The 14,379-nt window shown below is 39.0% G+C and overlaps 1 protein-coding gene across 1 annotated transcript in view; it reads right to left on the bottom strand.

Moving 5' to 3' along the window:
• The window catches only part of LOC115626659 (dorsal-ventral patterning protein Sog), a 43,662-nt gene extending 30,017 nt beyond the window's left edge, over positions 1-13,645 (bottom strand). The window contains exons 1-2 of the mRNA XM_030522071.1: positions 13,395-13,645; positions 1,259-1,778 (exon numbers count right to left, since the gene is read on the bottom strand). Of these exons, the coding sequence (XP_030377931.1) occupies positions 1,259-1,646 (388 nt within the window). The 5' untranslated portion in view covers positions 1,647-1,778; positions 13,395-13,645. The remainder of the gene's footprint in view (positions 1-1,258; positions 1,779-13,394) is intronic.
• Positions 13,646-14,379: the final 734 nt, after the last annotated feature.

Genomic DNA, 14,379 nt, shown 5'->3' with positions numbered 1-14,379 from the left:
GTACGAGAAGTACGAGAAGTAGCTGCAGACGGAAACCCTCGAAATGCGCTAAGCCACGCAGATAGAAATGCATACTATTTACATATTCGTGTGTGTGTGTGTGGGGCACAGGAAGCGTGTGCAACATGAAGGGCTCAAGAATGTCGCCGCCTTGTCTGCCTGTGCTGTGCTCTGCTGTGCTGTGCACCGAGAGCGGCCAAACGGATGGGAATTCCCGCTTTCCGGATTAGAAATGCCCAAAAAGCATATAAACATAAAACACAACAGAAGCGGCAGAAGCAGCAACAAAAAGAGGAAAACCCACCAAGGTAGGTCAAACAATTTGGCCGGCTGTGTGTGGGATTAAGGGTGCGAGGAGGGCAGCGCAAGCGCAAGCGCAGCAGCTAAGCAGCTACCTGCTCCCAAGACGGGAAAATTCGCACAGCCATAAAATATGCGCACTGGGTATTTCCGGCAGGCGCGCAACATGTGCGCCCCTTTTGGGCCCGAACCTTCTGCCTTGTAATGCGCGGCGTATGCGCAATAACTGGCGACAAAATGTTATAAACTGTTAAGGGTTTTAAAAAGTCAAGTTGTTATTGCGTTGCAAAATAGTTGTATAAGCTTGCATATTAAGCATTGAACCCAAAATAAGCCATGTACATATGTACATCTACTAATTAATAGTGCCTTTCATTAATCATTGATTGACAAAGGACTTGCAAAAAAAAAAAACACACAATAACTTCTGGTAGTTTTGAAAATCGCGTCAATTGCATTGTGCTGGCTGAGATTGAATTGAAGAGCATAATTATATATGTCTGATAATCCTCGAATCAGCTACATATAAATGATATAAGATCTTTATAACATTTAACTGGCTTTGAAAAGGCTTGTGTTGCCTAACTTTCAATTGATGTAGCAAGTGTAAAGATGCGTGGCAATAAATTTAATATAACTACTGACGTTTTAAAAAAAAATAGCTGGCTCAGAACTAAAGCTATAGAATTTACAAGTATGTATTAGGCATGTCGCTAGCCTGAACCATCAACGCTTACAGTCCTTTGATCCCACATTAACATCGATTTTTTGTGAATTGGCATTTAGAACAAAATCACTCTGGCGATCGTTGTTTGTGAAATACAATTTTGAAAACTATTAAAATCTTATAAAAAGCCTAATGCATATGTCCTAGTGCGTACGAGTAAATGGCATGGGAATTATAATAAGACTGTCAATCGCATTGATAGAGTAATAGACTTTGGAAAAGCTGACTTACCCGCTGGTCTATTGGTACGTCGTCCAGTGTCGGCCTCCTCGAGCATGAGCGGTGGATGGCGCCGCGCCTGAACTGTCAGCACCAGGGTGGACAGGCACAGCAGGCAGATGATGAGCAGGTTACGCAAATTGCAGCAAAGACTTGCTGGCGCATTTTTATATGTGATGTTGTTGGTGGGTGCCGTTCCTGTTGCTGTTGTTGTTGTTGCTGCTGCTGCTGATGCTGTTGTTATAGTTACTGTGGCTCCTTGTGTGGTTGTTGCTGCTGCTTCTGCTGCTGTGGTGCACTTTGTCGTTGTTGTTGGTGTTGTTCCTGCCGCTGTGGCTGTGTTCACAGTGCCCGTTGCTGTGGCCAAGGCATTGGCCTCCCTGGTATTTAGCTTGGCCATCGTTTTGATTAATTTGATTTGAAATTGATTTTTCGTTTGCTCACTTTATAAAATTCGTTGCCTAGTAATTGTATTTAGGTATTGTATTTAAAACACGTTTGGCACAATAACAGAACAAAAATTGATACAACACTTGTAAAAAAATTAAATTGATATAAACTTTTATTTTTTATTATTATTTTTGTTTGAAACGCGCGACGACAACGCGACGACAGTTTTTGCAGATTAGATAACACACGCGTAATTTCTGTTGCTATTGTTGCTGTTTTTTTCTATATACTTGTATATAATTTTTTTTAATTTTCAGCAGCTTGTGTTGCTGTTATTGCGGCGCCTTCAATTATGTATTGTTGTTGTTTGGTCAAACATTACTTAAAATTTAGCTTCAATCGAGCCGTTGAAAAGCTGAAATTTGTCGGCAACTTCGCAACAAAATAGAAATTTTTGCATTGTAAATAATTCTTGCGCTTTTAAACGAGCTTGAATTAATGTGTATATTTGTATGTATGTGTGTGTGTGTGTGTTTAAGTGTGCGAATACGTATAGCTTGTTGCCGCGAGACAAACAAGCGTAGTTTGTAGTTTGTTCTCAACCAGGCTTAGTTGAACTTTTGAATAAGATGTTTAGATATTTAGAGCCAGAGTCTTTCTTTGCCACTCGTTTAGTTATTCGTTAGAGACTCGTGTAAATTTGTTTCTGCACTAGCGTTTGCATTTAGAATTTAATGTTATATTGTGATTTTGTTTTTTTATTTTTGCCGCACTTGGCCACAACGTGTTGGCGTTGTCGGCGAGTTTTTATCTACTAGATAGCTCACGGGGCGTACAGGCCGTGTATATGCGGCTAGCTGAGTGCCTGATGTTGCTGTTGCTGTTGCGGCTGCTGCTGCTGCGGCCGCCCGATGATGTTGGCGATGTTTGTTAGTGCCACTGCCACTGCCAATGTATGGTACGTACGTGTGCGTGTGGCTGTAACTGTGACGATGACGGTGTCTGTGTGCGTGTTGGTGTTGGTGTTGTGTGGTTGCGAACGTTTCGGAAAATAATGTCCACACACGGTATCGGTCGCTTGAATAAATAAACTAAAGCCCAACAAGCGCAAACGACGATGACAGCGTATGCTGCCGACGACGACAACGAAGCGACGACGTCGGACGCGCAGCGTGAGCGCAATTGTATGCAAGAGCGAGCGAGCGAGCGAGCGAGAGAGAAAGAGAGAAAGAGAGACGGAGAGAGCGCAGCCAGTGAGCACTGAGGCAGGCAGACAGGCAGGCGGGCCAGACCAAATGCTCGATCGTGCAGGCAAAATGAAACGAATAGAAAATAAAATTGAGCGAGCCAAGCATGCGCGAGAGACACAGTTGCCTCGTTGTGTTCGTGTGGGGATCGGAATCGTGGCTCTTCGGCTCTTCGGCTCTGCTCGTGTTGCTTTGCTTCATGGTAGCGGTTTTGGCCGCCTCAGACAGACAACGCGCAAATTTTCATTTTACTGGCAAATCTCTGAGACATTTTTGTTGTTTTCGCCGTTTTCGTCTTCTTTGCTTTTGGCTTAAACTTGCGAAAAATTTTCACGAGCGCGTCGCTGTTGCTGCGAGCGGTTGTGTGCTGGTATGTGTGCGTGAGTCGCGTGCAGAGATGCTTGGGCGATGACGAACGCGTCGAACTGTGCTTCTGAGTTGGCAGAGTTCTAAGGTGAAGGATGTCGCAATTGAGGGGGGGGGGTGCACTGGGCTGATGGCTTAGGCGCATGCGCGCCGTTTCGTCTTTCGTGCACACTCAACATGTTGCAGGCTGTGAGCTCTTGGCAACATGTTGCCAACCACAACAACATATTTGCGTGAACGTCGCACAATGTGGGCGTGAAGAGTGCGTGAGGCTGTCTGTCTGCCTGTCTGCCTGCCTGCCTGTCTGACTGCATCCTGTCGACCAATCACAGCATTGCGTGGGCGCTAACCTTTTAGCCAGTTGTTGCCCAGACGGCGCCAAGGCATACACACAGAGGGAATTTTGAAAAACCAACATCATTTTTAACAGCCAACACTTGCGAGCAATTTCTTTTGCTATGGCAACAAATCCCTTTACGACCGGTTGCCTTAACATACAATCATATATCATCATCCTCATCAACATCAACATCATCATCATTGGCATCGACATCGACATTAACAACAGCAGTAGCCGCATACAAGATAAATATTCATGCCCACTTTGTCGGCACGTGTGCGCGCAATTAAAAAAGCAGCGACGAACGTATAATATTATGTATTAATAATAAATAATGAAAATATGACACGAAAATGCTCGATATGAAGGAACAGCTTGTACAGTAGAACCTCTTTATAGTGAACTGTAATAGACAACTCTTTTGGGCTACTTATCGTATTCAGTTAAATATTTCGAAGCAAGAATAACTTAAACCCCCCTTTTCTTTGCTCCGACGATATAAATAAAAGTTTATATTCAAAACTATAATTACTTTAAGCAAACATTTTGTTTTAAGTTACTCCGCATTTAGTCTGATTTGTATATTTGTTCTCGTAAAGGACCGAATATTCCCACTTTCACATACCAATCGATTTTTTAAGCATCCCAAAATATATATATTGATTGTTTTGTTAAAATTAATGTTCTACATTGATATTCGCAATATCTTGTGTTTGTTAGGCATGTATACTATATATGTACGTATATATATACTTATGTTTGAGTCATTACAGCGGAGATTTTTATTTAGAGAATATCGACTGTATATACTTGTATGCATAAATATTTGTCTGTGACTGGCTGACAAGGTCTGTGGCCCAATCGCTCATAACATACTCGTATATATATCCTTGTTTTTTCTTTTCTCTTTTTTTGTTCATTTTTTGTGTTTCTATGCTGAGGGGCGTGTAATTAATTAATTTGTTTGCTTTCGTTTTCAATTTCGATTTCATTATCAAGCACTGTGCAGGAGAAATTTGAAAAAAAGAAAAAAATAAAGCAGCAGAGCAAGTCAACGAAAACAACCACAACAAGAACGAGCAGCATTAAAATGCGATATACAAAACGGCGGCGTCAGTCGGCTAGACATATATAATATTGGCTGATATCATTAACAATAATTTCTGTCACATTCAAATAAAAATAAAACAAATTAAAATAGTTGCAAGTTATAAAATGCGAAACGTAAATTGTTGAAATAAAAAATATGAAATAATATGCTAGAAAATGTGAGGAAAAGGCGACAGTGACAGAACCGCAACGGCAACGACAACGACATAACAACAACAACAACAACAACAACAACAACAACAACAGCACGAACAACTGCTCCCAACACACATTGGCCTTTTTTGCATACCCTTCACTAAAGTCTACAATGCGTTTGACCAGAAGTCTTGTAACACATGGTGGCAAGTGAATTTTTTAAAATATTACGAGACGAAGATAACGAAATGAAACGATTTGGAATGATCAAATGTAAAGAGTGGTAATTCTGCTCTATGACTACACACAAGAACCTTTTTTTCACATCGTAAAAATTGTTGGCCACTATTTATGTACAAAAATAGGTTTACTACCTATCGATATCCAATAGTGCTGTTTACTTGTACACTACAAGTATAAATACAATTTCTTAGCACCCAGCTATGTTTATAAATATAGTAATTTATTATTATTATTATTGTACCAGATATCTGCTTTATTGGTAACTAAGAAATAGTCAAGCTCAATGGATTGAGCCATAAATAAATATGTTGGGGTCATCATGAGTATACAGTCCAAGTTTTGAATGATCGTAAGTAGCTTGTGGAGGGCATTACAGCTTCGGTATATGGATGGGTTATGTTTGTGATGCTCTTGTTAATTTGTTCTTTAAGACTTACTATAGCATTTCCATTTCACATTTTGTCTTTTATATAGGTAGATAATTATTTATATATACATATATATTTGACGCTGCCGACGTTTCTGTCGCCGTCGTCGCTGATGTCTGCAATTTGAAATATTCCTATGAATGTTTTGGCCTGTCAAATGGCGACGGTGGCAACAAATACAAAATACAAAATATCTGTCTTGCCTCTATATCTGTTATATGTATGTATGTATGTTTGTGTGTATTTCGGCATGAAAATAAATGTTAAATGTCTGAACATGCGTACAAAATGCTAATGCTAAGAGCAATAACAACAACGATGGTAGAAGCAATAGCAATCAACAATCAGCATACAAAACAAATTTTCTAAACGCGGACATTCATGAGGGTGGGGATGCGAGGAGGCGAGGAGGCGAGGGTGGATGGTTAGCTGACTCGATAGCTCTATATGTTGGCTGTTCTTTTGACCGACTGCCTGCCTGCCTAGCTACGGAAGATCAGTGGCAGTTTCTGGCCAAACAGTAAAATGCTTTTTCTTTTGATTTATGTAGCGAGCACCGTCGACGTCGCAGCTGACAGCAACAGCGCTGCCTACCATTTGACATACACACAGACGCATACGCAATGCATATAAACAGACAGAAATACATATGCAAGTACTATGTATGTACTTGTATATATATACCTACATATTATATACTTTTATATGTATTTAGGCGGGTGGCTATGTGTAGTAAATTACACAATACTTTCTTCATATAGTACAATCGGTTACTCGACGTTGCTTCTGCAGAGCGAAACAAATAAAAGCCAGCCGAGCAACTTTGGAAGGTATCTTCTGCGTCCGTATTACTTGAGAAAATGTAGAACACTATTGAAATTGAAATTTTCTAAGCTATATACGAGTATATGCAAACGTTGGCCAATTCTGATGTTGTCTGAGCATTGGAATAATTCTAAGTCTATAAGTCTATACTATATATGTGTGATATGGTCAAGTGATTCTGACTACTTTATCACTGCAAACATAGTAATATTTGATAAGTCAGATATGGAAGCTTATTAGCTATTTCTAAGGCCCAACAATCTAAAATCAAGCCGTCTGTATGAATTGTATCGCTTATCTTTCAATGTTTGTAGGCCAAGAAATTCCAAGAAATTTGATATAGTCGAAAGGAAAAGTCAAAAGGAAATGTCAATTGGCTGTTTATTCATAACCCTATCTCATAAATGTGTACATTTATTTGAGTTTGATGGACAATTCAGAATATCTGTCGCATCATGGATTCCAAATAAACATGGACTGCTAAAAGAAATTTGTTTTAGTTTTTTACTTTAAGCATTAATCGATATCTATTTGGTATGATTTACCATTTCGATTAGAGCGGAAAAACCTCTAAAAAATCCCTCCCTCCATTTGAAATAAAGAGAATTATAACTAGTACTTCATAAATAGATAGATTCCAGATAATGTTTTATAACATTTCAAATGATTCCCGTCATTTCTTGCTATAATGAGTAAATGTTTGATTATAAAAATGGTCACAACATCCAATTCCCTAATGCTTATCAGCTATATGGCATCATGCTTGAGCGCCGATATCACTGATAATCTCGCTTCAGCGTTTTTTTTTTGTTTTTGTTTTGAACACCCAATTTAAAAATAAAGAGCAATTGACTTTTATGGTGGCACCGAAACAATCGCATAAGATTGTATATAGGTAGATTGATGAATTGATGGATAGATAGATAGATACGCTTAATTATATCATCGTAATCGCTTATTTATGGTCAACGGCCACTTGATGATCATATTTTGTTGTAAGAGGCATATGACAACAAATTCGCAATTGTGACAAATTTGTTGAGCAAGCATTTGAGTATATCTATAGGCACACTATATACGCATATATAGTATACATATGTCTGTATGAACGAGTGTGTGTCTGCGTGCAGGCACACTAAGCCGGACGTTTGGTATTTGGGTTGACGTGCTGGCCTGCCGATAACCGTTCACACCCCCAATAAGAAATGTGTACTTCTACATACATACATACTTGTGCATATGTATGTGTGTCTGCCAGTGTGTCAGTGGTGTGATGAGTGTATGATGTGTGTGCTGTGTGACAGTTGAGTAGGCTCAGTGAGGGCGCAAAAATCAGTTCAAATGACATTGCGCATACGCCATGTGTGTGTCCAAGTGTAAGCAACTAAATATGAGTCTGTGTCCGTGTCTGTGTGTGAGTGTGAGTGTGAGGGTGAGGGTGTGTGTTGTGTGTGCTGTAACACGAAACCGTTAGCAAAACAGTAGCGAGTGTCGTCGTCGTGAGTTAACTTTTTGACAATGCCGTCAATGCGTCGAAGCGTCAACCGCATAAATTGAATGGAAACGATTCGAATTGAATTGAATCGAATCGCTTCGCACCGAGTGAATAGTGTGTGCCCAATACACAGGTATGTGAATTCGAACATATTACACTCATAATCAAAATAATAGGTACACTACTCTCCGAATATGTTCTCATCGTGTTCTTAAGAAAACGCTATAATTGATCTTCTAAACTAATTGCCTCTTGTCATTTTTCGCTGATGGTCCAGCTCGTCATATTTCAGGAAATAGTTAAAGTGTTAGTATTAAGCTTATATACTGTGGTAAGAAACTCTCCTAAACGTATTTTGCTCTAAAACATTGTTAACGCTTAAAAAGTATCAAAGTGCTGTTGTAGTTATTGTCTAGATTTTTGTATAAAGAGCTAAAGGGGGGTTTTTTATTGGGCAAGTTTCTAACACAAAGATGAAATAATGGTAGAACGCATGCTATTAAGGCTTTCAAATTAAAAACGTATAATTATAGACGATTTTTGATTTTCTATTTCACTATGCGCTTCTTGGCTTCAGGAAATCGCCAATTGCTTAAAGAAAAAATGTTTCTATACATTAGTAAGGTATTTTTCATGCTAATTGTTCAGTTAATAGTCTTAAATACATACATTTTATTAAGCTAGTTATGTTAGCTGGTACTCTATACTTATACTTCGATAGAAAGTGGGCGAAACGGGCTTAAAAGCAAAAATCCAAAACGCAGTGTATAAAATGCTTAATAGAGAATTAAATTAATTTATGATGATTGTTTCTTTAAATGCAGTAAGTTATCTCATTTAACAACCATACAGGTGAGAGGAAAAATGCTGAATATCTGTTACACCTTTCCTATAGAAGCTTTGGAAATTTCCACTTTAAGCCTCTTGCAACTAATTGCTAGACATAACAAATTAATTATTAAATTAGCGACTATTATTTTGATTTCAATCGAAGCAGAAGTACAAAGGAAAGTCTTGATTTTGAAACTGTTCAAACCTAAATTAAAATGGATATTTAAACGAAGTTAGCAAAGCGTTTATATTACTTCGTTCATGAACGTATGCCTATGTGAATACAAGTACGTAAATCAAGACGTTAGCTCATAAATTATTATATTGACAATTGTTTTATTGGCTTTGTGTGTACGTATCTCGTTTTGTGTGTGCGAGTGTAAATTATTTAATATGTTGATTGACAGTTGGAGTGGTGTTGTGCGGAATGCTTGGTTTGGTCTTTTAGCTCTGGCTTCGCCATTTTGCGGTAGCCTGAAATATGAATGCCGTTGTCAGAGTCATCGCCGCTGTGACACTCATTGAGTTTTGTCAACGAAATGTTTGTAACTGTCAATCATAAATTGGCTGCCAATCAAAGCAAATAACTAAAAAATTGTCTATGATTTGAATGACAACGAAATGCATGAACTAATTCATTGACACATTAAAACAGATGCATATACGTATATGTATGTACGTGTGCTTTAAGCGAAATAAAAAGATCGCTCATACGCCGTGTGGCAAAGCTACTTTTTTGCATCATTTTATTCGATTGAAAGGTTTGAAAATATGAGTAATTTGAGAAGGTATGTATTATATTTATTCTAAAACTGCACTTACACCAAACTAAATTAATGATACTTGATGCTTAAATGAAGGTCTTGTGTAGAACCCATTTAATAGGTGTTGCAATAAGAATATTTGCTTTAATATTAAAAAAATGGAAAGCAAAATTAATGACAGCTATACTTATAATATAGTGAGCTAATCTAGTCGGTCCATACATACTATTATCAGTTCCTTAACTGTGGCCGAAACATACAGACGCACAGATCAAGGGACGGAGATTCGGACATAGAATATGTAGTTCTTCCTTTTTATACATGTTTAAATGTTATAAATTAAGAACTGAATAACAATTAGATCAATAGCATGACAAAATCGAGTGTCTAAGAGCCATTTTAGAATTTTAACATTTAAAATGTCGGTTTCAAAATCACCAAAATATGATCAAGTCTATCTGAAATATATGTATATACTGAATACTATTAAATAAGATTGTCTAAATAAAAACAGACATTTTAGCAGATCGAGTGTCTAAGAGCCATCCTATTAAGCACTGTAACAGTTAGAATGTCGGCTATAAAATCCCCAAAATGTGATCAAGTCTAGCTCAAATGTATATACTATGTGCATATAAATTATATTGACGGAAATTCCGTTAAAATAGACATTTCAACAGTATGTATGCGGAACAAACTTGACTCACTCACTGGACTTACAATTGTGTTGTGTTGTGTTGTAATTGTGTTCGTTGCTCCTTTTCGTGACACATTTCCACCTCATTTCCTGCTTAGAGCCAACTGCTTCGCATTTTTAGTTCACGCAAACAACAGATACACTGGTAGAGCTCCAAAAATATAAAGTATACGTCAGGTGTCGCAGAGCAGTAAACTAGTCATGCTAAAGTAGCAAACACACTCGGAAAATTCCATGAATGCAGGTATATTTTTATTTGACAAACTTCACGACAAGACCCATAACTTGACCTAAGTGTTGCGCATGCTTGAATCGCTCACAATGTTTAAATTGTTTCCAATCTTTTAGGAGTTGCACAAATGTGCCACCTCATGGTTAACAAACAATCGCATTTTGGCTCTCTCTCTCTCTGTCTCTCTCGACAACTCTGGCCCTCTGCAGCAGGAATTCTGACACACCCACAGCAATGAGAAGAACAACAACAGCAAATGTTGACCTCACCTTGATGCTGCGCCTGTCGCTTTTGTTTGCCTCACAAAAAACCACAACAACAACAACTACATCAACAAAACTATATACATACATACAATAATGAGAGTTGAGCCATTTATTTGCTTTGCTTTCATTGCTACACTTTGACATTGTCTGTAGCTTTGGCGCATCGAAATTCTCGCTGGTGTGTAGGGCACACATCAGCAGCGGCAGGAACAACAACAACAACAGCAACAACAGCAACACGACAACACGACGACGGGCAAAGAATGTGTATAAAAATACCTATGGCTGCGTCACCAACGCCAACAATTTATGTGCTTATTTAATGCCAAGCCATTTCGCTACGTTCTGTTACTGACTGCTCCCAGCTCCCAGCTGCCACTGCTTGCCTAACTGACTAACTGACTGACTGATTAACTGACTGACTGACTGATTAACTGACTGACTGACTGATTGTTTGACTGGCTGACTGTTTGCTGCCCCTCTTACCTCCCAACGCTCCGAGTTTTGTTTTTTTTTTTCTGTACACCCTTCACTTTAAATCAAAGGGTATATTGTGTCTCGCAGGCGAAGAAGACACGATCCTATGTGGGAGTTAAATAAATGATCGTTTAAAGTGAATAAAAACTGATTCTTGTATACGAATCTTTTTATCTTTAAATAGTGATCCATATGTCTTAATATGTACATAAATGACATATATATTCTGTCTTTCCAGAACGATAAGTGGTTCGATAGAGAGATATCTAGAAAAATAGATAGCCAGGTAAATAGATAGATTGATGAATTGATCGATAGATAGAACTTAAATAAATACAAAAAAAAAAAAAAAACGAATCTGTATTTTTTCTGTTAAAATATACAAGGAGCTTGAAAAGAAATGAACCTTTCTTTTGCCATGCTGTATTGAAGGGTACAAAGCATCGTCACAGCTGAGGTGAACATTTAATTTTTTTTATTATTATTTTTTTTTTTTAAACGCAGACAATTGCTTATGCTCATTGCGATCGGGCGCCGTTCGAGAGCGCGCGCGCGCATTGAAGCGTTGTTGTTGCTGTGCAGCCATTGAATTGTAAATTGCTGTTCTATTGAACGTACTGAAATTTTATCATGCCCGGCTCTGTTGCGGGCGGAGAGAGTTGGGGAGGGGGGAGCGGACAGTGGACAAAACGCAGCTTATGGATTTATTTTGGAGCGCCCATTCGCAAAAGTTGGGCGTGTAAATGCCTTCTTATTTGGGGTGTGTGTCTTGGCTAAGTGCTGCACAACAACAACAGCAACAGCAACAATCGCACTTATGCCACAGCTTCGACAATAAGTCTATAATTGCAGCGCATTAAGTAAACATTGCAAAAAAGAAGAAGAAAACAATTAAAGTATATCCTCAATATAGCGCACAAATACAGGGGGAAGTTAATTCATTTATAATTGAACATGTCCACAGTTCTATTTCTATATTTTTGAATGATTTATTCGAGTCAAACCCATTGATATTGAAGTGTATTGTGAATAGCATTACACTAGCACTACACTCGAATAAAAGCCATAATAATAAAAGTCTTAGATTTTCAAATAGTATACAACAGGTCGAAAGCGGAGTGAAATTTACCATAAGATATATATATTCTTGATGAGCCCGGCGATATGAATCGCTACAATTGCGTCCTTCGAAAATGTTAAGTGTTAGAAATTAAGAGCACTAACTAGAAACCCTATTTGATTTTTTAGTGGGTTTTAAGAAAAAGTCAAACGTTGGAATCATAACCAAACATCTCTTATCCAATTCCTGTTTATTATTATACACTGTACACAAAGTATGCAAATGGAAGAAGGAAGCAGCTTGATGAGAGAAATCGACCCAGCCATGCCCGCCTGTCCGTCTGTCTGTCTGTCTGGATGAATGCCTGGATTTTGGAAAAAGCTGAGAACACATTGACCAGCCTTGGTATGTAGATTCTGCTTTTTGGCCTGTCATCACGAGCTCATTTTATTTTTTGCGTGTTTCCTTCCCTTTCCCTGCTAAAGAATACTGCTAAAAATTCCAAAGCGACATCAACTAAACTTTGCTCATTATAATTCCTTACTCTCTCCCATATCGGTTAACTCTCAGATAAGTTATTAGCCAACAAGTTTCACTCCTGTACTACGCCTACAAATTCGCTGTTCTTCTTCTACTTGCTATTTCTATCGAGCTAGCTCGTCTGTAGCATTCTCCTTTGCTACATAAATGGCATTGGGAAAATAACGTTTTGAAAAGATCAACAAAATGCTTTTATGATACTTATTGTACATATTTTAAAACACAAAACAATTAAGCAAAGTGTAATTGAAAGAAAAGTGCGATAAGTTCAATAATTTGTAACTCTCCCTTCCAGGACTTCAATTCATCCATTCCAATAATGGAGCATTGTTTACCTTTCTTTTCAAAATTTAGATATTTCTGATCCTCATTATCGATTATCTTTTACCATTCTTTCATTAGGGTACATACAATTAGATAAAGATAAGGGCAGAAATCAGTTTACAAAATCATATGTAGTAGTAAGGGCAGTCACATTTCATTCGCTTTTAGGGAGTGCTCACTGTACTGAACGTTAGCCATATCCAACGTCCAATATGGTACGTTCGCTGAGCGACGCTTTGGTTACAATCATACACACACACACACAGACATACACGCATATATAGATGTACATGTCCATACATACATGCAAGGGATGGCGAGTGTGTGTGTCAGTGTGTGTGTGTGTGTGTGTGTGTGTGGAGTGACAATGACACATACTTAAGCACAAATCAGTAGACAATATGCAAGTTCAAAAAGTTCGTAAATTTTTTCGTTGCGCGCGCGCACGCCTTGCGCCCAACCCCCCGATTCAAATTTCTTGCACTTGGCCACTTTGTTTTGTTTCTTCTACTTCTTCTTCTTCTTCTTGTTATTAATATTATGATTATTGTTCTGTTTGCTCGCGTTCGGTTTTTGAAATACGGGCGCAGGACAATTGGCGATTGGCGCTTCGACTAAGACGGGGAGTATTAATGGAGCGTTTTGCTTTTGCTTTTGGGAACAGGCGCGTGTATCGCTCGGCGTCGGCGCGCGCTTTTTCGTTCTATGCGGCGTTCGTTGTGCGGTCGACACGATCTTGGACAAACTAAAGTTTTTTTTTCTGCTTTGTGTTTTTGCTTGGCTCGACCAGCGGTATCGCTGTCACCGCAGCAGCAGCAGCACCAGCACCACCAGCAGCAGAGCATAGAAAATAAAACAAAATAATGCCCGCACGCTTCGCTTGACAGTTGCGCGCGCTCTCAACACTGCACGTTGACGATGCGAGACGTGGCCAGGGCAGCGTATCAGAAGATCGGCAGAGGCAGTGGCTGTGGCTGTGGCAGAGACAGAGGCATGGAGGCAGCTGTCCTCTATCTATTTGTGGGCCGTGTGTGTTTGTTGCTACTGGTGCTGCTGCTGACGACGCCAGAGACAGGAACTGCGGCAGCAGCAGCGACAGCAAAGTCGACGCCGACGCCGACGTCGACATCGACGTTTACGTTTTGCGTTCTTTTGTTAAGCTTTTTGTCAACATTGCTTGCTGGACTTTTTATACTCTGTACATAAAATGTACAAGAGTATATTAGGTTTGCGGGAGCTGAAAATGTAACAGGCAGAAGGAGGCGTGGCAGACCCCACAAAGTATATATATTCTTGATCAGCGTGACGAGACAAATCGATATAGCCCTGTATGTCTGTCTGGCCGTCTGTCCGTATGAACACC

This window comes from Scaptodrosophila lebanonensis, unplaced genomic scaffold (genome assembly GCF_003285725.1).
Source record: "Scaptodrosophila lebanonensis strain 11010-0011.00,11010-0021.00 unplaced genomic scaffold, SlebRS2 tig00000089-arrow-pilon, whole genome shotgun sequence".
In the NCBI taxonomy this organism is placed as follows: domain Eukaryota; kingdom Metazoa; phylum Arthropoda; class Insecta; order Diptera; family Drosophilidae; genus Scaptodrosophila; species Scaptodrosophila lebanonensis.
Note: the sequence above shows the minus strand (reverse complement) of the source record. Positions and strands in the feature narration are given on the sequence as shown.